Genomic DNA, 21,973 nt, shown 5'->3' with positions numbered 1-21,973 from the left:
CCTCAGCAGAATTAGGGAGCAAGATGTAACAGCCCCTCCAGAACATAAATCCTCCAGTCCTCGGCTACACTGTCTGGGCCTGCAGAGAGGCTGTGGGCACTTGGTCACAAAACATTCATGAGCCAGGGACAAGTCCTCCCAGAAGCCCCCATTTGCGACAGCCAGTGTGCCAGGGACAGGGGATGCATTCTGGAGGGCTGCCTAGACAGCTACCCCTGCCAGAAACACCACGTACTGAAGTACCCAGGGTCTCCTTGCCTAAGGAACTATACCGGGACAGGACGAGAAGGGTGCTCCGAGCCTACGGCTTTTCTGGAGCCAGGAGAACTCTGATGAAGGGCTCAGAGACACAGATGGGAAACGATACTGGTCACCATTCTCTTAAGACAAACTCTGTTCCAGCAGGGCTCTCGGCACTTTTGCTATATCAGCTTACTGCACCCTAGCACAAACCTGAGGCAGGCCTTCTTTTTTGTTTTAAAGTGGGCTCCATGCCCAGCGCAGATCCCAGTGCAGGGCTTGAACTCACGACCCTGAGGTCAAGACCTGGGCCAAAATCAAGAGCTGGACCCTGGACCCATGGAGCTACCCAGACGCCCCAAGCAGGCATTCTTACTGACGCCACTCCTCTCATTTTACGGATGAGAAAAATGATACTGTGCCGGGTAAAGTCACTGCCAGTCACAGAATGGCAGGATTAGCAGGCGGCGCCATGATGCAAAGTCAGGGATGTCTGAGACAACAGTTCAAGCTTTTAACTTTTCCTAAGGAGAAGACAGCAACTACCTGAAGAATAAAGTAGAAATAAAACAGTCGACTGATCCAGGCCCATGTTTAATCTCTAACAAGTGCATCAAAGGGAGTGTGGTGGGAACACGTATCTTCTATGACACCACTCTTACAGATGAGATGGACCAAACACTTACTGTTCACATCTGTCCGTGACCCCTCATGGACCTCCATCCCTGCAGCTTGTAACCGAGGCTCAGTGGCTCTGCACTGCCACCCATCCCTCCCCTGCTGATGTTCCCTTTGTCCTACTGCATCTGAGTCAATACTTCCTCCTTTAACCAGCCCCCATTTTCCACAGCTGATGGGTGATCACCTGAAGACTGCCAGGGCCCCTTCAGATACCAAGGTCTAGCCCCAAACAACTTGTGGCTGAGTCCCTGCTTCACTTAGCCTGCACCAGGGACGATCAGCCCAATGAGCTACTCTAGAAGTCACCTCCCTGGCCTTTGCCCTGGCTTCCTATAGGAACAGAGACACACTGTGTGGGGCTTAGAGATAGAGCAGCTCAGATTTTAACAATGGGAAGTTGGGAAATGGGATGGGAACACAGATGTGGAGGTTGGAAACTGAAAGGCAGGATCCCAAACAAGGAACCATAAAGAGTCTAGTTTGGTCATGAGACAGGGTACATAAAAGGAAGACCCTGGAAAGACCAGCTTTCTGCTCTGAGGCCAGACTGGTGAGGATGTTGTTAGTCTGGAATCTACTTTAATGCTTCTGCTAAGGTGCTGAGATTTCTAGAAACAGAGCTTTGAGGACTCCTGGGTAGATAGAGCCTGGCCAGGATCCCCAAGGGGCTCCCTGAAAAAGCGTTCAGGACAGTCAACATCTCTGTTTTAACTTTGGTTTCCTCACTTTAAAAATGGTGGCAATAACCATGATATTGACCTTCTAGCACTATAAAGAATCCATGTAAAGGATGTCTGACATGTGGTAAGAACTCAGTAAATGTCTGCAGTTAGGGTTCCCAGGTACAGGATGGGACTTTTAACACTTGTCCTCAAACACGTTCCCCCCTCACCCCAGGAAATAGCAGAACCATCCTCCCAACCATCTAGGCCAAAACCTACATGTCTGGATTCCTAGTAACATTAATATTTGTACTCACTTTGTTTTATCCTCCGAGATCCATGAGTTTCAAAATTACATCATCAGCATTACCCGTAATGGGAACCTCTTGAGTAATGGTTAAGTTTCCTTTCAGTTTGTATTCTAGTCCATCTCACTAAAGATATATAGTCCGAGAACTATGTTCAGATAACCTGAACTAACTCTTTACTCTAGGGGTTGTATTATTAACTTTCATTTGTTTCTGTTTTAAATTTTATTTTTCCCCATCTCGGTCCACTCAGCCTTCCCCCTCGCTACAGCCACCCCCCAACCTTGCGGCACATCCTTTCACCTGGACCACTGTAGGAGTTTGGTCCCCCTGACTGCTGCCCCCCGCGCAAAAATCCTGAATGATTGTTGCACAATAAATCAGATCCTGTCATTCCTCTGATCAAAATTCTTCAGCTATGTCACCATGGCTCATAAGGTCCTATATAATCAAAGGCCTAACTCACACCCAGCTTCATCTCACTCCCTTCTTTGTACACGAAGGCCTCTTTGCACGTTCTTCCAAGATCCAGACTTGACAACCTCAGTGTCCTTGCACTACTGCTCCTCTTGTAGGGAATAATTCTTTATCGCCAGATTTTCACACATCTGGCTGCTTCTCATCTTTTGTGTCATGGCTTAAAAACCACTTCCACGGAAAGGCCTTCCTTGACTGCTCTGTTTAGTACCTCTTAGTTCCTTCATTACTTTATAGCATATCACTCTGTTTCCTTCACTGCCTTATTACAATCTGAAATTTTCTTATATACTTGTTTATTAACTATCTCAAGGAAGACGATAAGCTCCACGAAGGTAGGAATCTTATGCTTAATATAATCCTTGACTCATAGTTGGTATTGTTTGTGCAACGAATCAAAGTAAGTCCTCTGACAGCCAGGTAGGAAAGCGCCTGAGAAACCTGAAATGAGGGGCGCCTGGGTGGCTCAGTGGGTTCAAGCCTCTGCCTTCGGCTCAGGTCATGATCCCAGGGTCCTGGGATCGAGCCCCGCATCGGGCTCTCTGCTCAGCAGGGAGCCTGCTTCCCTCTCTCTCTCTGCCTGCCTCTCTGCCTACTTGAGATCTCTGTCAAATAAATAAACAAAATCTTTAAAAAGAAAGAAAGAAAGAAAGAAAGAAACCTGAAATGACTATAAAGGGCTTCCGAGCAGCCAAATCCGAGATAAGAGTATCCATGCACCAAAGCTCACACACCAACATTCTCTGGGCTTCAGAGCCAGTTTATTCTCACTTTACAGACCTCTTTCTTTTTTTTTTTTTTTTTTTTTTTTTTTAAAGATTTTATTTATTTATTTGAGAGAGAAACAGTGAGAGAGAGCATGAGCTAGGAGAAGGTCAGAGAGCGAAGCAGACTTCCCATGGAGCTGGGAGCCTGATGCGGGACTCGATCCCGGGACTCCGGGATCATGACCTGAGCCGAAGGCAGTCGTCCAACCAACTGAGCCACCCAGGCGTCCCTACAGACCTCTTTCTAGCAAGCCCAACTGACTTGGTTTCCTAGCCTATAGCCGATTTTAAACAGTAAATAGGAAGAGGAGGAGGGATGCTGTCGAAATTAGCCACTGATGGTGGTAGAAAATGCCACGGAGGCTGTACGGAAATATACACGAAATCCCAAAGCTATTTGGGGGCCATCTAGCTTAGGGCAAACAGTCCCACCCTCCACAGGCATCACTGTCCAGTGAAGAGCTTTAAGATGGCAGTTACCATCATCATCATTAGCAAGTGCCTGGTATATAGCAGGTGTCGATGATTATGTACAAGACACATTTTTGTTAAGTTTTCCAGCAAAAAGGGATAGAAAAAAAACTCAGGTTCTTAAAGGAGCTTTGGTCATGTGGAAAAATATGATATTAATTCCTCACTGATGGTGGATAGTTGAGACTCTGCCGTTTTTCCTTTCACTTGAGCAAAACTCCCTCTTTCAATTCTTCATATTCTAATGATGAAGCACAGGACCAAAGCTTCATGATTTGACGGACTTTTTCCAGGAGTTCTGGACTTGGGATTCACAGACAGATTCCAGGGGTTATGTAAACCCCTGACATCTTTTCGGTGATGAGTACAATTCTATGCAAAATGCCACGTGTTAGAATGATCTGTGCAATTTTTCTAGGGAGATGGTCTATGGTTTCCATCAGATTCTCCAAGAGGATTAAGAAGGCCTGAGTTAAATTATTATTTCCTTCTGGTCATTGTCTTTCTAGACTCAAGAAACCGCAGCAGCAGCTTTGGGTTTAAAAGCCTGTGGCGTTGAGACAGTGATTCTGCCCCTCTGTTTCCAGATTTGGAAAACGCAGATACCAAACCTGGGGGATTGCTGGAAGGGTTAAATACAGAAACATACCGGAATACATCTAACGTACTAACGACCACGCACACTACCCTTATTATCAAGAATTTTCTAATCAGATGCAGGTGACTCTGCCTCCTATTAAAACCTGTTTCCAGATGTGGTGATCAAAACTGAAAGAACTTCAAATGTTGGCAGAACATATTTTATATAATAGAAAGACAGTGCTACTTTGTTCTTAATCCCTTCTGGAAGAGGCTTGAATTTTGCATACTTTCACTTTTACGATCTTTTACTAGATTAATACCGTGAGGGAATAGCCAGTCTCTCTGAGAAGTCTCCTGTGTTTCTGTGCAAAGAGATTATAGACATGTAACTTGAATCCCAGTTCTATCTCTTATTGGTTATACATCCTTAACAAAAGAATTTTGCTGTATTCACTTAAACAAGTGGGGCAGATGATACCTAGGCCATTGGGATCTTGGGAGCATTAAATGAGCTAGTACCTATAAAATGTTCACAGCGCCTGATATATAGTAAACAAGGAGTAGCTACTATATTCATTAACATGCTTATTAGCAAGTGCCTCGTGTAAGTAGTAGGCGGTCAGTCGATGCTAACCTCTTCTTCCATCACATCCGGTCAGACCAGCCCTGAACTCTTTCTTACCTGGAGCATGCTGTGGTTCATCTGGTACTGCAGGATGGCCTCACAGAGGTTCCAGAATGCGTATTCTGGCCACAGAACGGGTTGGAACACCAAGCAGGAGTGGGAAGTCTGGGAAAGCAGGTGGAAAGAAGACAGGATAGTTTAGTAGCATGTTGCTAGAACATACTCCTGGTTCAGGCTTCCAAAGGAACAGGCTGAGCTTGACCCAGCGGCCCAGAGCTGAGAGGGCCCAGGCGGGCGCCCTGAGCTGCAGCTACCGCTGTTGCCAGCCCCAAAGTGCCTTGCTCATAGGGTGGGGTCATCTGAGGCACCTGTGTGCAGCGAGGCAGAACTACAGCAAGACTAGATCAACATTCCCACCAGGATTTTTCTAAGAGCCAATTTTAGGACTATGAAATAACATCTGGATTATGTTATTGGCTCTTGGCCCTTAGATGTCATCTGGGAGACATGTTGTCTGATAAAAGTCAGCAATGAACAAATGGTAGCCGGGGCTGTTATTTTTAAGGAGCAGAGCAGGGCACAGTGGTGAAGAGCTTGGGCTCTGGGGCCAGACTACCTGCCTTGGATCCTGGCTCCACCATTTATCATCCATGTGACCTGAGGCAAGTTACTTAACCTCTCTGGGACTTGGTCTCCTCAACTATAAAACTGGCTGACAGGAGCACCTGGTTTTTAAGGTATGATAAAAATTAAACATGATAATGTACACAAAGCAGTCACACTACAGAGCTGGGTGAACCCTAATAATAATCACTAATGTAAGAGTTCCTTCTGGAACATTCTCGACAGCCATCGCTTGATACCTTCAATAGTGAGGAGGAATTCAGTGCCTCAAGAGGGCTGACTTTAGTTATCCGATAGCTTGTTCTGCTAAACCAATGACACCTTCCCCGGAACTTCTACCAAAGTCTCAGGCCTTTGCTCTGGAACAAGTCTGTTTCTTCTTCAAAATGACATTCTTTCAAATATTTGAAGGCAAGATTAGAGCTGCCTGTTATTTGTCCCCAAGGTTGTCATGACTTGTTCAGTTTGCCTTTGCCTACAAATGACACATTTTGAAGGCGGCAGGGATTATCTCTGACTTGGTCATTGCCATATGCCCAACACACAAAGGAGGAACTCAGTATTTCTTTCTCAGAGAATGAACTGTCTCCGTGCCTCCCTTTTTCAGACCATTATCCTTCACTCATTCCTTACATGGCATGAGTTCCAGATTCCTTGCTATCTGGGTTGGCCACTTCTGCTAAGTCCTCCAGTTTGCCAATGCAGTCTTTTAAAACTCAGTGCCCAGGGGCACCTGGGTGGCTCAGTGGGTTAAAGCCTCTGCCTTCGGCGCAGGTAATAGTCCTGGGGTCCTGGGATCAAGCCCTGCATCCGGCTTTTGGCTCAGCGGGGAGCCTGCTTCCTCCTCTCTCTCTGCCTGCCTCTCTGCCTACTTGAGATCTATGTCTGTCAAATAAATAAATACAATCTTTAAAAAAGAAAATAAAACTCAGTGCGCGGAAGTAAACTTTTCGGACATGATCTGACCCACAGAGCTGACCACCAAACCATAACCTGCACATTATTTCTTTCAATATAGCCAAAGACCAAAAGTATCTTCAGTAGCTAAATCTTTTAAGACTATGGTCCATCAAAATTTCTGGAACTTGCTACAAAGCGGAGTCTCTCCAACCTCTCCTTGAATGGTCATGTGTTTCTTAGGGGCCAAGTTAACAGATGATGGGAGATTTTCAAGCAAAAGCAAACTCATCTGGCTACGAGCTTTCAGGGGACCACAGGGTTAACTGAGCTAAAAGGCAACAGCAGGCCCCTAAGAGTCTACATATAGTATCTATCCCTGTGGACTGTGCTTGCATAGACACAGCTGCTTTCTCCAAAGGAAACAGACCTGTGACTGCAAGGCCAGGTTCTAGCCCACAGGGGCTGGAGTAGTAGCTGGCAGATTACCAGGGCAGCAGCTTAGGCTCAGGAACCCAAGATAGAAGGCCAGTGCTTTGAACAGGGGCACAAGTGAAGTTTTCACCACAGCTGGATAGCCTTGATTTTCCTCTAGGCCCTTCCGAGAGCAAGAACTACCCAGGCTGGCAGAGCCAGGGACAGAAGAGGAAGGACAGCAATGTGACCAGGCACAGCCTAGATACATTTCTCCAGATTCCTGCCCCCCCCAACCCCCACCCCTGTTCTCCGGTGCCAGCGTGGCTGCGAGTGGGGAGGAGCCCTGCCACATCCATCCTGCGGGTGCGATCGCAGTTTTCAGGCTGACACAAACACAACCACCGTGGTTGCAAACTGCTTACCTGCCACAGCAAGAAGTCGCTGAGCCTCACTTCCCCAGAAGTCCGTATCAAGATGTCAGGGTGCGGAGAGTGGTTGGTATAGAGGCACTTATCGAGCAGAGACTCAGAGACATCACTAAGGTGAGTGGGGAAGAGACAAGGGTAAGCACACATCTCTTTTCGGCTTATTCTCATGGTGAACTCCTACGTCAGGCTTCCCAATTCTTAAAACACCACGAGCCAATATAGGCAGAGGTCCTAAACATTTAAATGAATGTATGATTTTGTCCTCACAACTACAGGAAGTATTTCAATCCTCATTTTATACATAAGGAAACGGGCTCAGAGAAGATAAATAACTTGCCCAAAGTCATTTCACTGCAGGCCTAAAACCAGACGCACCCACTAGAATGTGTCCTTCACTTAAAACACCTTATTTTCTACAGTGCATACATCCAGGGCACATGGGAGGCTCAGTCAGTGAAGAGTCTAACTTCAGCTCAGGCCATGATCTCAGGGTCCTCCGATGGGAGCTCCGAATTGGACTCTGAGCTCAGCAAGGAATATGCTTCCCCCACTCCCTCTCCCTCTGTCCCTCCCCTGCTCATCTGCATACATACACACACTCTCTCTCTCAAATAAATAAAATCTTTTTTTTTTTAAAAGATTTTATTTATTTATTTGACAGACAGAGATCACAAGTAGGCAGAGAGAGAGGCAGAAGCAGACTCCCCACTGAGCAGAGAGCCCGACGTGGGGCTCAATCCCAGGACCCTGGCAGAGGCTTTAACATACTGAGCCACCCAGGCACCCCTAAATCAAATCTTAAAATAAGTAAAATAAGATGTACACATCTGACCCTGCAATTTGATACAACACTAATGCAACTATTTCAATAAAGATAAATTTAAATGCACTGACTGGGAAAGATCAGAGCTAACATTAAATGAAAAAACAAGCTTCAGAAAATATACAGTGCAGAGGCGCCTGGGTGGCTCAGTCAGTTAAGCGTCCAACTCTTGATTTTGGCTCAGGTCATGATCTCAGGGTCATGAGATCAAGTCCCATTTTGGGCTCCACAATGGGCATGGTTAAGCCTGCTTAAGATTCTCACTTGCCTTCTTCCTCTGCCCAACAACTCCCTCTAAAAAAAAAAAAAAAAAGGGAAAAGAAGAAATAGAGTACAAGGGCATCTGGGTGGCTCAGTTGGTTAAACATTTGCCTTTGGTTCATGTAATGATCCCAGGGTCCTGGGATCGAGCCCTACATCGGGCTCGCTGCTCAGTGGGGGGGGGGTCCGCTTCTCCCTCTGCCCTTCCCCTCATGTGCATGCTCTCTCTCCCTCTTCCAAAAAGAAGTAAATAAATACAAATTTTAAAAATAAAAATGAAAAATAAAGAAAGAACAAAGTTTAGAAAGACATAAACACCATACTCTCAATGGTGATTACTTTTGGAAGGAAAGACTATCTCTTTTTTACTTTACGTACTTCTGTTACTGTTTGAATGTACTATAAAGAACATTTTTTAGGAGCACCTGGGTGGCTCAGTTGAATAAGCGTCTGCCTTCAACTCAGGTCATGATCCCGGTACCCCGGGATCGAGTCCTGCATCAGGCTCCCTGCTCTGCAGGAAGCCTGCTTCTCCCTCTGCCTCTCTCTCTTTCTGTTTCTCATGAATAAATAAATAAAATAATTTTTTATTTTAGAACATTTTTTAAAAAGATTTATTATTTGAGAGAGAGAGGGCGTGAGGTGTATGTGTGTGTGCAGGGCGGGGTAGCAGGAAAGGGGGAGAGAGAATCTCAAGCAGACTCCCTGGTGAGCGCAGAGCTTGACCTAGGGCTCCATCCCAGGACCCCAAGATCATGACCTGAGCTGAAATCAAGAGCCAGCTGCTTGAATGACTGAGCCATCCAGGTGCCGCTGAACAGCACTTTTAAAAACTTCTAAGTCATGAGGATCTTGAAACACTGCAAAAAAATCCATGTTCCTTAAGATTTTAAAAAACAGCAAAATGATCAGCCCCTGTTAAGAGCTACTTTCTCAAATAGACAGACATTTAGAAAGGAGACGGAATGGAAGAAGAATGGGGACTGCTCCCATTTATCGGAAGTAAAACACGCCTGTCCGTGAAAAGAAGCTATCTGCAAGGCTAGTCCGCTGGTTCTAAGAACACTGATTACCTGTCCTACCAAGCACCAAGAGGCAGAATTTGGAATCTGTAAGTGGTAAGACTTGCATCTCGGGAGGATCTAGAAGATAAAATTTCTTCGTGGGAACATTCTTTAAGGAGCACAGTTAAAAAAGCAGGGATCTGGGCTGTCTTTTTCCCAACCCCCATCTCCCCACCCGGTAAGATTTATTTATTTATTTGAAAGAGAGAGAAGAGAGAGGGAGCACAAGCTGGGGGAGGGGCACCGGGAGAGGGAGAGAATCTCAAGCAGACTCCCTGCTGAGCACAGAACCCAGCTTGGGGCTCCATCTCACAACCCTAAGATCACGATATTAGCTGAAATCAAGAGTTGGACACTCAACTGACTGAGCCACCCAGGCAGCCCTGGGCTGAGTATTTAAAATGAGACTACATTTACCATCTGTGTTCCTTTGGGACCTCTTTCTGCAAATCACAGAGGGAGTTTTCACTTATGAACTGCAAGAAGAATTTCCCTAAAAATCTGATAGTCTCGTCTTAGCTGCATGGTCTTAATTCTCTAAGAAATCTGAGGCCCTGTATAATAAATCTAATTTCTCAGTTCTCTTTTCTTTGAAATGGGAACATTTGTCCTATCTATTTATAGGTTGCATTGAGGGTCAAATCAAATCAAGTAACAGGGGCACCTGGATGGCTCAGTTGATTAAGTATCCAACTCTTGGGGCACCTGGATGGCTCAGTTGGTTAAGCAACTGCCTTCGGTTCGGGTCATGATCCTAGGATCCTAGGATTGAGTCCCACATTGGGTCCCCTGCTCAGTGGAAAGCCCGCTTCTCCCTCTTTCTGCCTGCTACTCTGTTTACTTGTATGCTCTTTCTCTGTGTCAAATAAATAAAACCTTAAAAAAAAAATTATCTGGTACGCCTGGGTGGCTCAGTTGGTTAAGCCGCTGCCTTCGGCTCAGGTCATGATCCCAGGGTCCTGGAATCAAGTCCCACATCTGGCTCTTTGCTCAGCAGGGAGCCTGCTTCTCTCACTGTCTCTGCCTGCCTCTCTCGCTGTCTCTGCCTGCCTTTCTGCCTACTTGTGTGTACTCTCTCTATCTCTGGCAAATAAATAAAATCTTTAAAAAAAAAAAGTATCCAACTCTTGATTTCAGCTCAGGTCATAATCTCAGGGTTGTGAACTTGGCCCTGTGTTGGGCTCCCTGCTGGCGTGGAGATCTCTCTCTCCCTCTGCCCCCAACCCTAAAAAAACAAAAACAAGTGAAATAACAGATCTGAGTGTACCTCAGGAAGTAACTATAAAGTATTATGTAAATAAAGAAGAAATGTTATTTCCAATCCCACCACTTTACTGTGTGACTTCAGATCCCCACTTAATCTCTCTGAGTTTCAAATGTGTCTGCAAAAGGTTTGCTCCATCTACTTCAAGCAGTGGGCAGAATTCTTAACTGAAAATGAGGTAACTCTAAGGGGGCAGGAGGAGATAAAATCAACAAAATGAAAATAGAACACCTGTGCTATGGCCAACAAAAATTCATCATTACTTGGCATTAGCTGTCTACATGAAGACTTTAAAGAAATAATGTTCTTCTTCTTTTTTTTTTTTTTTTAAAGTAATCTCTCACCCAATCTGGGGCTGAAACCATAACCCCAAGATCAAGAGTTTCATACTCTACCGACTCAGCCAGTCAGGTGCCCAGAAGTAATTTCTGTTAAAAAAAGTGAAATACCAGCTTTCACCTACAAAACCAGAGTAGTTTACAATTCTGTTTGGCAAGAATAAGATGAAATGGACACACCCAGATCCTGAGGTAACAAAGCAAAATCCTGATAAGAGTTAAGTTTATAAACTTCCTTGTAGCATTATTTGTAGTAAGGACAAATTAGAAACAACCTACATAACCAACAACTTGAATGATTAAGTCAATTAAAGCAAGACACATTCTGCAGCCATTAGAAATAGTGAGACAAAAGATGAAAAATATGAGGCATAGAAAAGTGCTCATATTACAACATCAAGTGAACAAAAGCATAACACAGGTTGTAATGTGTTCACAGTGTGATTTCTTTTGTTATAAATATTTATGTCATTACTGGATTTGTGTTTTAAAAAGACGACTCTGGGGGCGCTTGGGTGGCTCAGTCGATTAAGTGGCTGCCTTTGGCTCAGGTCATGATCCCAGTATCCTGGGATGGAGCCCCACATCAGGCTCCTTGCTCATCAGGGAGACTGCTTCTCCCCTGCCTGCCATTCTCCCTGCTTCTGCTTGCTCTCTCTCTGTGTCAAAAATAAAGAAAATCTTAAAAAATAAATAAAATAAAATAAAAAGATGACTGGCTGAACTTTGAACCACAACTCATCACTGCTTTCATCACATCAGCTTGTGCCCTACGCATCCATTAGCGTGACCCAGCGGCACGGGTGACTTATGTGTGTACATGAACCAGACTCGGAGCTGCCTGAGGGCAAACCCCATGAAACCTTCAACTCTGTGTTCTTGCCCTTCTAGCATGGCAACTTCTTGGGACAGAGAAAGACCTGATACAAGTTTGAATAAATGAGTGAATGGATCATTGGAAACAGATCTCAGAAACAAATACATATTGGTTTTCTGAATGTGAGGAGCTTACAGGCTAAAAAAGTTTTTGACAATGTACTTGCAAACAACCTAGAACGTAAATACAGGTAACAGACATTGTCACCAACTTGATGGGAAAAATCCACTCAGTTGATTAAACTCACACACACATATCTAAGCAAACAGTAAGACCTACAAAGACATCCTAAAAATCAAAGTGTTACCAGGAGTGTTGCTGATCCTGGAAGACCTAAATTTTCATCTTTCTTTTTTTTTTTTTTTTTAAAGTCTTTTATTTATTTTTTTAAAGATTTTATTTATTTGACAGAGAGAGATCACAGGTAGGTAGAGAGGCTGGCAGAGAGAGAGAGAGAGAGAGAGAGAGAAGCAGGCTCCCTGCTGAGCAGAAAGCCCGATGTGGGACTCGATCCCAGGACCCTGAGATCATGACCCGAGCCAAAGGCAGCGGCCCAACCCACTGAGCCACCCAGGCGCCCCCCCCCCCCCCCCAACAGTTCACTTTCAATCCATAGCTTAATTGACCTCTCTAGAGCATTCGACACTGTTGCTCCCACCAATGCCCCCTTCCTCCCACCCTGCACCAGCAAAGTCCCTCTTCTCTTGGCTTCCGTAATACCGACTGCCTGGTTTTCTTCCTGCCTTTCTGGTTGTTCATCCTTTTTATCCCTTAAGGCTTCTTCTCCTCTACCCAGCCAGCACAACTCAGAGTTTCTCAAAACTCCATCCTTGGCCCTCCCCCTCTCTCATTCCAGACTCCGACATCTACGTTCAACATCTACAGTTTATCCCAAATCAAACTGCTGACCTTCTTTCTCAAACTGGATCCTCCCTCGGAGATCCCTAGCACAGGGAAGGGCACCGCTGTGCACTGTTTCGGAAGTCAAAAACCCTGGAGTCTCACATACCACATTTTTTTTCCAGACCTGGCCCATGAAGGCCTCTCAATTTTATCTACTTCATAACACTCGATGCGGTCTACTTGACTTCTTCCTCCACCACCACCACCATGCAAGCTCCATTCCAGGTAATCCCTACCTGAATTATCCCAACAACCTTTCTGTTACCGACAACCTCCTCACACTACTACTGCCTCTTTCCTCGGGTACTGCTTTTCCTTCCTTCTCTGGCCACTTATCATTTCCCTAGCAAAGCCTTCCCTACCAGGTCTATTCCTCTTACTCTAAATTCTTGTACCATGCACTGATGCTTTTATAACATTGGTCACCATTATAATTGTATGTCAATGTGTATAATATTGATTATGGCCTGTTTCCTTTACCAGAGCTCCCTGAGCACAGGACATACATACTTTTATTTTTGCCACTGTACCCACTCTGTACAACATGCTTGGCCTACATTTATGTGGCATTTTTAAAATGTTTGTTGAGTGAATAAATGACTGACTGACTGAATGAGCTATGTGGCACAGAAAACCACCCAGCTGTTGGAGAGGAAAAGGATTTACAGAACAGCCTTAAAAACAGTCTCCTTTTCTGCTTATCTAATTCCACTCTCACTGAGCAACTTTCTAATCGTTAATTTAATTTTGCAGATAAATCAATTATACCCAAGAAAGGAATCAGACAAATTCCTGAGTCCCAAGGTCCAGGTGACAGAGGAAAAGGACAGGTACTCTGAAATCAGACAGCTCTAGTGATGAGTCAGCTCTGGCGCTCACTAGCAGAATGGTCTGGGGAAAGCCGTTCAACGCTCAGCTCCGTTTTCTCATCTATAAAATGGAGAAAACACCTGAACCTCTCACACATGAGATCAAGGACTAAGTAAAATACAGAACATAACACATCGCCTGTGTTATTTTTGCTGTTATTTTACTCTTGCTATTATTAGCTGATTAATAATATTACTAAATGTTACACTAACAATAACATGACGGGACTGAGAGGCTAGATGGCTTCCAAAATCTTTCAAGCTCTAATAGTTGGGACTCCACATGCTGCTTGGAATGAATAATTGTCTTTTTGGAAAATACCTGAATTTTGCATGAAACTGTAAAATGAGAGACCTAAAGGACTAAACCCAGCACAAGCTGCATTCCTGAGAAATCATTCGAGGGCAAACACTGCCAAAGGGCCAGAAAGACATCCTTTTTTTTTTTCTTTTAAGATTTTATTTATTTATTTTTTTAAAGATTTTGCTTTTTTTATAACTTTTTTTTTTTAAGATTTTATTTATTTATTTGAGAGAGAGACAGTGAGAGAGAACATGAGCGAGGAGAAGGTCAGAGAGAGAAGCAGACTCCCCGTGGAGCTGGGAGGCCGATGCGGGACTCGATCCCAGTACTCTGGGATCATGACCTGAGCCGAAGGCAGTCGTCCAACCAACTGAGCCACCCAGGAGTCCCAAAAGATTTTGCTTTTAAAGTAATCCCTACACCCAATGTGGGGGCATAAACTCACAACCTCCGAGATCAAGAGCCCCATGCCCCATGGAGGACATCTTTTCTTTTCTTTTTTTTTTTTTTTTAAGATTTTATTTGAGAGAGGCAGAGATAGTACACATGAGCAAGAGGGAGAGGGAGAAGCAGACTCCCTGCTGAGCAGGGAGCCTGATATGGGAGCTTGATCCCAGGACCCCGAGATCATGACCTAAGACAAAGTCAGACACTCAACCTACTGAGCCACCCAAGTGCCCTGGAGGCCATCTTTTTAAAAAAATTTGTGAATTTTAAGCCATCTGGATGGCTCAGTCGGTGAGGCATCTGCTTTCGGCTTAGGTTGTGATCTGGCGGTCCTGGGAAGAGGCCCAGTGTTGGGCTCCTTTCTCAGTTGGGGGATCTGCCTCTCCTTCTCCCTCTGCCCCTCCCTCCTGCTCATTCTCTATCTTTTTTTTTTTTTTTTTTTTTAATATTTTTATTTATTTATTTGACAGAGAGAAATCACAAGTAGATGGAGAGGCAGGCAGAGAGAGAGAGAGGGAAGCAGGCTCTCCGCTGAGCAGAGAGCCCGATGCGGGACTCGATCCCAGGACTCTGAGATCATGACCTGAGCCGAAGGCAGCGGCTTAACCCACTGAGCCACCCAGGCGCCCTCATTCTCTATCTTAAATACATAAATTTTAAAAATTAAAAAAAAAAAAAAAATGAATTCCAGAGGCACCTGGCTGGCTCGGTCAGTGGAGCACCAGACTCTTGATCTCGGGGTCATGACTTCAAGCCCCAAGTTAGGTGCAGACTTACTTAAAAATAAAACCTTAAAAAAAAATTAATTCCAATATAGTTAACATGAGTGTTATATTAGTTTCAGGTGTAAGGACATCATTTTTTTTTTTTTTTTAAAGATTTTATTTATTTATTTGACAGAGAGAAATCACAAGTAGATGGAGAGGCAGGCAGAGAGAGAGAGAGGGAAGCAGGCGCCCTGCTGAGCAGAGAGCCCGATGCGGGACTCGATCCCAGGACCCTGAGATCATGACCTGAGCCGAAGGCAGCGGCTTAACCCACTGAGCCACCCAGGCGCCCAGGACATCATTTTTTAGTGAATGCCACAGCTTTGCTACCTGCTACGCCATTTTCTCTGGTGCTTCCTGAGTTGTGGTGAACACAGAAATTCTGAAGTAGGCTACAGTAAGCCTATCCTAAGCTCTGTTGCGGGGGGGTGGGGGGGGTGGTCACGCCCTCACTCTGTCTACATGCATCTCTCATTTGACTTCCAGCCCAAGGACATGGCTTAGGAGGGGCAAGCCTGGCTTCCCTACCGGTGATCATGTTAAACAAGCAGGGATACCTGGGTTCCAGCAGGCCCTGCTCCACTCCCCAGGCCATCTCTCTCACAGCATTGCTGATCTCGTGACGGGATGTGTAAGCAAAGCAGACATTCAGGAAACACCTGAGAAGGGAAGAAGAGAATAATTTACCAGAGGAAGGGACTAAGTCACTGTCTGTAGAGTACTGCTTCCCCAGAAGAACACACACACACCCCAAATGTGAATCGTGGATATCTCTGAAAGGTGAGATCATGAATTCTCTGCGTTTTCCAACTTTTCTTAGAATAAACATGTTATTAATTTTGTAATAAGACACACACTAAATGACCCTTTTGCCCCTAACCCTCTCTCCTGCTGCCAACCAGCTTTCAGAGGACGTGAATTCACTGTGATACTAGTACAAGCAAAGTAGAACAGGAAGGAAATTTGATGCAATCCAGTCCACTGCCAAACACATATTATATTCCAAAGGCACACCTCATGAAATATGATTACTGAACTCTGGTCACCTCTGCATCTGCATGACCTCCCAATATCAGCCTCTCCATGGGTTAAAGGAGTGGGACAGAGAAAGATTTTCTTGAAGGATCTGCCTTCAGAGACAGAGATATACCATAGACAGAAACAAAATATATTATAATACGGGGTATCAGACAGGTCCTAGAGTACTCTGATCCAGAGCTCAAGGCCACATCCATAGCTTATCCACCCTATAATGCTCATTTCGACCCTAGCCCATTAAGTAAAAAACTAATAATAATGATTATTACATATATGTGCATATGTAACCTATGTATATGTATGCATCACGGAGGGTAGGCGCATAGTGGAGGAAGAGGATGAAACACTCTATGTGTATGTTCGCACACATTTGACGAGGTAGTAAAAACCATCTCTAGCCCGCCCTGCAGACGGAAGAGGTCTCTAAGCATTCCCAACCCCTCCTGGCCTCTTGTACCAAATGCATACCAAGAAAGCCCAGCATGTCTCCCTCAAGCTAGCAGGGAGTCAGAGACCACTCTGGGATGCTCCGGGGAAATGGGAACACTTACTTGTTATAGTTCTTGGTGGCCTGCACCGCCTGTGCAATCAGCTCCTGGAGATCCAAGGGCAATAAATGCAGATCGCCCAGGACCCGGATACACACCCCATGCTTCTGCAGTTTCTCCCTGATCAGGAAAAGGAGGCAGGGTTGGGACAGAGAGTCCATGGACCTGGAGAACTGCTTACACTCAACTGCCAGTTCCTAAGTGCTGCCCTGTGTGTCAGGCACTGTCCCAGGTGCACTGTGTCACCGCATCCCCTCAATGACTCTGACCGGAGTCTGCCACATTCCTCATTCTACTGCAGGAGACAGACACTCAGACAGGCAGGCAGACACGGCCCAAGGTCAGCCGGCCATTAAGGGCAGTATCAGAACCGAAAGCCAGGTCTGCCTGATTTAAGAACCCGAACCCGAATTCTTTACCACACATCACACCGCTTCAAGTGTCCTTCTCGGCAAGTTACATTTTATATATCCTGTCCCGTTCTGACAAGGGAATGAACTCAAGGGCAGGAGCTATACTGTTCGTTACTTCTGTACCTTCTGATAAAAGATGTTAATAACAGCAACATCTCAGATTAATTTAATTTAATTTTATATATTTTTAAGATTTTATTTAGCCACCTGACAGAGAGAGAGTGATCACAAGTAGGCAGAGCAGCAGAGAGAGAGAGGGAAGCAGGCTCCCTGCCGAGCAGAGAGCCCGACGCGGGGCTGATCCCAGTACCCTGAGACCAACCCATTGAGCCACCAAGCGCCCCCTCAGATTAATTTTATGTTTACTAAGTGCCAGACACTGGTCTAAGTGCTTTATACGCATCAGTACGTTCTATCCTTACACCAGCCTTTAAGGGGGACAGTATTATCATTACTCTTTTATAGACGAGGAAACTGAAGCACAGGGAGGCTAGGTAATTTACTCAACATCAGACAGGTGGTGAGTGGAAAGCTGAACCTAGGGAGCCTGGTTCCTGGGCCTGTCCTTTTGGATCATGGTATCTTGCTGCCTCCGTAAGTTATTCCCAAACTCTGCACAGCGGGCATGAATTCTGTAACCCAACCAGCTCCCTTCACCTGGGGACACTATGGAAAAACTGAATGACAAATGTTTGTTAAATGGGAACTTAGTAACAAGAAGATTCCGTAGGGCGGGCAGGTCCTTGAGATCCCTGGTCCAGAGTGCAAGGCCGCATCCATAGCGGGTCCACTCCATAACCTGCATCACTCTGTTTCCAGAGTGAAGCAAGATCTAGCCACCTGTTTTCATGAATCCACCGAAGCTGCTACAGTAGACAAATGAATACTCGGGATCAAGGCAAAACCAGAATGAAAAGAGCTAGATTCAAATCCTAGAGGCAGCCCTTACTGGATGACCTTGTATAACAGCCTCTCTCAGCCTCAGTTTCCCATACCCTGTGAACTGGGGTAATAACCATCCCTGTCCTACTCTCCACACTGGCCTGTGTTGAGGGAGAGGATGTACCTGTAAGTGTTTACTCTCAGACAACAGTCGGGTTACTTGAGTGAGGTCTACAGGGAAGGAGAGGCAAAAGCCCTGGCAAGGAGCCAGGAGACCCAGGTTCCCAACCTGGTTCTGCCATAAGCTAACTGGGGAGGTTTCCACACCATGGGCATGCCTTGTGCTTCTATCCACTAGGGCTGTCTCCCAACTGATGAAACTGAACTAGTCCCGTGAACTCATTAAAGAACTCATTCTTTAAGTCACACATTAAACAGAACCCCAGGGGCACCTGGGTGGCTCAGCTAGTTAAGTGCCTGCCTTCAGCTCAGGTCATGATCTCAGTGCCCTGAGATCAAGCCCCGAATAGGGCTCCCTGCTCAGCCGAGAGTCTGCTTCTCCCTTTTCCTCTGCCTGCCACTCCCCCTGCTTGTGTTCTTTCTCATTCTGTTAAATAAATAAATGAAATCTTAAAAAAACAAACAAAAAACACACCAAAAAACCAGAAGCCTAATATATAAAATAGGTAAATGTCAACCAGCACCCTGTGCCCCCTTCCCTCTGGCTTTTTGCACACCCACTCCTCAGAACTCTGAGGGTCTACTGCACATTGCTGGAAAACCACTGAAAACATTTCTTCTTGTTCTGTCCAGGACTTTAGAACTTAAGACCATTTTCTCTCCTGCTGACTGATTAGCGCAATCTCAGAGGCACCTATACTGCCATGCATTTTGATCTCTCAGGAACTGTGAGATTACCTCCTGTCTTTTGGAGCAGTGTAGCAGACAACAGCTCAGCTCTAGAGTTGGAAAGGTCTTGTCTGTCTTGCCTCTGCCTGTCTGATAGCAGTGTGACCCAGGAGACACACCTAAACTTTTCTGGTTTTCATTCTTCTCCTCTCTACAACTAGGTAATAATAATCTCTCTCTCATAGGATAATGTGAATATTAAATGAAAATACATGCCAGGCTTAGGGCCTGGCACACAGTGTGATCAGAAGAATTTCTGTACATGTGACGTACAGAAGAATTTGAATACCTGGGAAGTGCCCCCAATGCCTCCAAACCCAGCCCTTGGGTGGGAACTCTGAGCCACACGGGCTCTGTTGGGGACCAGGAAGCTAGGTCTGTGGCCAAGTCTTGTTATCCTATTATGGACCTACCCCTGACTACCTTCCCCAACCCAAAATCCACCCTGGAACAGAAATGACAAAATTGGGTCACCTGGGTGGCTCAGTGGGTTAACCCTCTGCCTTCGGCTCAGATCATGATCTCAGGGTCCTGGGATAGAGCCCCACATCAGGCTCTCTGCTCAGCAGGGAGCCTGCCTCCCTCTCTCCCTCTGCCTCTCTACCTACTTGTGATCTCTCTCTCTCTCTGTCAAATAAATAAATATAATAAAAATCTTTAAAAAAAAAAAAAAAAGAAATAACAAAATTGTTCTAGGCCCAGCTCCATGAATGCTCTAGGCTCTCTGTTCTCTCATCCCCCTGGGTCCTGGTACAGGGAAGAGCTGCACAGAAAAGTGTTGTAATAAAGACTGGAGCAGTCCTGGCTGGGGAAGTTTCCACACTTTGAAGCAAATCATCTCCATCAAACTTCCTCTTTATCCCTTTCCAGCCTTGCTCCCTAAGTTAGTTTAAACTTAGTGACAGCAAAGAACAGTACTGAGTCTTCCCCATAAAGGCCTCATACACATTATTCTGTCCCTTCCAAGAGAATATATAGGGCAGTATAGTAATGTTTTAGGATGATTACATGGCAGAAAAGGACTTTTCCAACATTTCTCTGATGCTACTCCCCTGATCATAGTTTATTGGTTGTGGGGTAGAAATGTAAAGTGGGCTATTAATTAACGGCTTTAGTTAATTCTGGGCTGCTCTCGTGAAGCGGTCAAAGGCGGAGTTCAGAGAGTAGGAAGAGGCCCTAGCTAATGGATTTCAATTCCTGGTTTCAGTTTTGCTTGAGGCTGGTTACACTTGTCTTGAATTCTGTGAAATATCTCTGTATCATCAGATAAACACCTACTTTAAAAAAAAGGGGGGGGGGACTAGCTTGCATTGATGCCATCAGAGATCTGACTAACATTAAAAGGGTTTAGAGTTCCTTAAATAAGCCTGAGATAAGAGGGGTGAGGGTTATGGTCCGAGCACACTCCCCACTCCGATAAAATCTTACTGTTCTTCCATCAAGCGGCCGAACTTCTGACGGGCCAGATCCATTAGCCCGTCTACCTCACTCTTGGAGCGTTTGAAGTTCTCAATGCTGAATGCGTAGACCGTCACCTCTAGGATGCCCAGGTTCAAACACCAGCGCAGGGTCTGAGAGGGAGAAGGCAAGGAGCTAGGGTACGAGGAAGAGCAGGGAGGCAAATTACGGGATGCCTCCGCTCCCACTCCGCACTGGAGGCGAGAGGCAGACTTTTCTCCTCCCCAAACCCAGTAAAGCTAGGATAACCCCAGTGTTTCTGTCAGAATAACAAACCAAGTAAGCAGAAAGCCACCACTTGAGAAACTGAAAAATGTGAACTTAATGAGTAAACTGTGGTTTATTAGAAAGAACCCTTTACCGACAAGAGTCAAGATCTGGGTTCCAGTCCCCAAATCCAACGTGCACTTGCTGTGTGAGGGTAGGCAAATCATTTAACTTCTATGGGCCTAACTCTCCTTATCTGTAAAACAGGAGCACCGTCCATCACTCACAAGGTGGCTGAAGGACAATATAAAACACAAGGTATTAGGGGCACCTGGGTGGCTCAGTCAGTTAAGCATCTGACCTCAGCTCAGGTCATGATTTTAGAGTCCTGGGAATGAGCCCCACACCAGGCAACACCCTCAGTGAGAAGTCTGCTTGTCCCTCTTCCTCTGCTCCCTGCCCCCTGATTATTCTCCCCCTTTCTCTAATAAATAAATAAAATCTCAAAAAACAAAGAAACCCACACACAAGGAATTATTACTCTCGACATAAGCTCATTTTTCCTGTCAGATTGAGAGGCTGATGAGTTATAAGAATAAAGGCATCGAGTACACAGCTGTGTAGCATTAAATCTAGAAAGGGTTTTCACATATATTATTTCATTCCATTCTCTGAAAAACCTCTTGAGAATGGCGCTGCTGACTTCAAGTCTACTTTATAGAGGAGAAAAACAGGCTTGGACAGTGGAAGAAATGTGTCAGAAGGCTACAACTCCATTGTATGAATCCTTTATATAAGGTTCTAGAACAGCAAAAACTAACCTCTAGTGATAGAAATCAGAATAGTGGTTGCCTCAAGAGGGGAAGAGGACATGGGACAGGGTTTGACTGGGAGAGGAGGGGCACAAGGGAACTTTCTGGAGAGATGGGAATGTTCTTTATCTTGACAGGGGTATGGATTAGACAGGTAAATGCAACGGTCAAAACAAAATGCATTTCCCCGTATGAAATTATACCTCGAAAAGAGAAGTGAAACTCATATTTAAACCCAGTCCTTGGGGAATCTGGGTGGCTCAGTGGGTTAAAGCCTCTGTCTTCGGCTTGGGTCATGATCCCAGGGTCCTGGGATCAAGCCCTGTATCGGGTTCTCTGCTCAGCAGGGAGCCTGCTTCCTCCTCTCTTTCTGCCTGCCTCTCTGCCTACTTGTGATCTCTGTCAAATAAATAAATAAAATCTTTTCAACAAATAAATAAATAAATAAATGAACCTTTGGGGGTGCTCTAACCCAGAACCACTAAAGGCAGAGAACTAACTGGAGCTGAGACTAACAGTGTTGAGACAGGGAGCCTGGAGGTTAAGGGTAAGGAACGGAAGACATTCAATCAGAACTGAACCTAAAGAAACAAGGCTGAAGTGAGCTGCC

The 21,973-nt window shown here is 45.3% G+C and overlaps 1 protein-coding gene across 4 annotated transcripts in view; it reads right to left on the bottom strand.

Annotated features, from left to right (window-relative positions):
• DHDDS (dehydrodolichyl diphosphate synthase subunit) overlaps positions 1–21,973 on the bottom strand; it is a 31,573-nt gene that overhangs the window by 5,166 nt on the left and 4,434 nt on the right. For 3 of the 4 annotated variants that reach the window (XM_059376752.1, XM_059376755.1, XM_059376754.1), the window contains exons 4-8: positions 20,315–20,457; positions 16,686–16,802; positions 15,654–15,755; positions 7,174–7,288; positions 4,871–4,978 (exon numbers count right to left, since the gene is read on the bottom strand). In XM_059376752.1, the coding sequence (XP_059232735.1) occupies positions 4,871–4,978; positions 7,174–7,288; positions 15,654–15,755; positions 16,686–16,802; positions 20,315–20,457 (585 nt within the window). Of the gene's footprint in view, positions 1–4,427; positions 4,551–4,870; positions 4,979–7,173; positions 7,289–15,653; positions 15,756–16,685; positions 16,803–20,314; positions 20,458–21,973 lie in introns of those variants that run through there. The other variant, XM_059376756.1, reaches the window with a different exon arrangement.

This window comes from Mustela nigripes, chromosome 14, assembly GCF_022355385.1.
Source record: "Mustela nigripes isolate SB6536 chromosome 14, MUSNIG.SB6536, whole genome shotgun sequence".
NCBI lineage: Eukaryota > Metazoa > Chordata > Mammalia > Carnivora > Mustelidae > Mustela > Mustela nigripes.
Note: the sequence above shows the minus strand (reverse complement) of the source record. Positions and strands in the feature narration are given on the sequence as shown.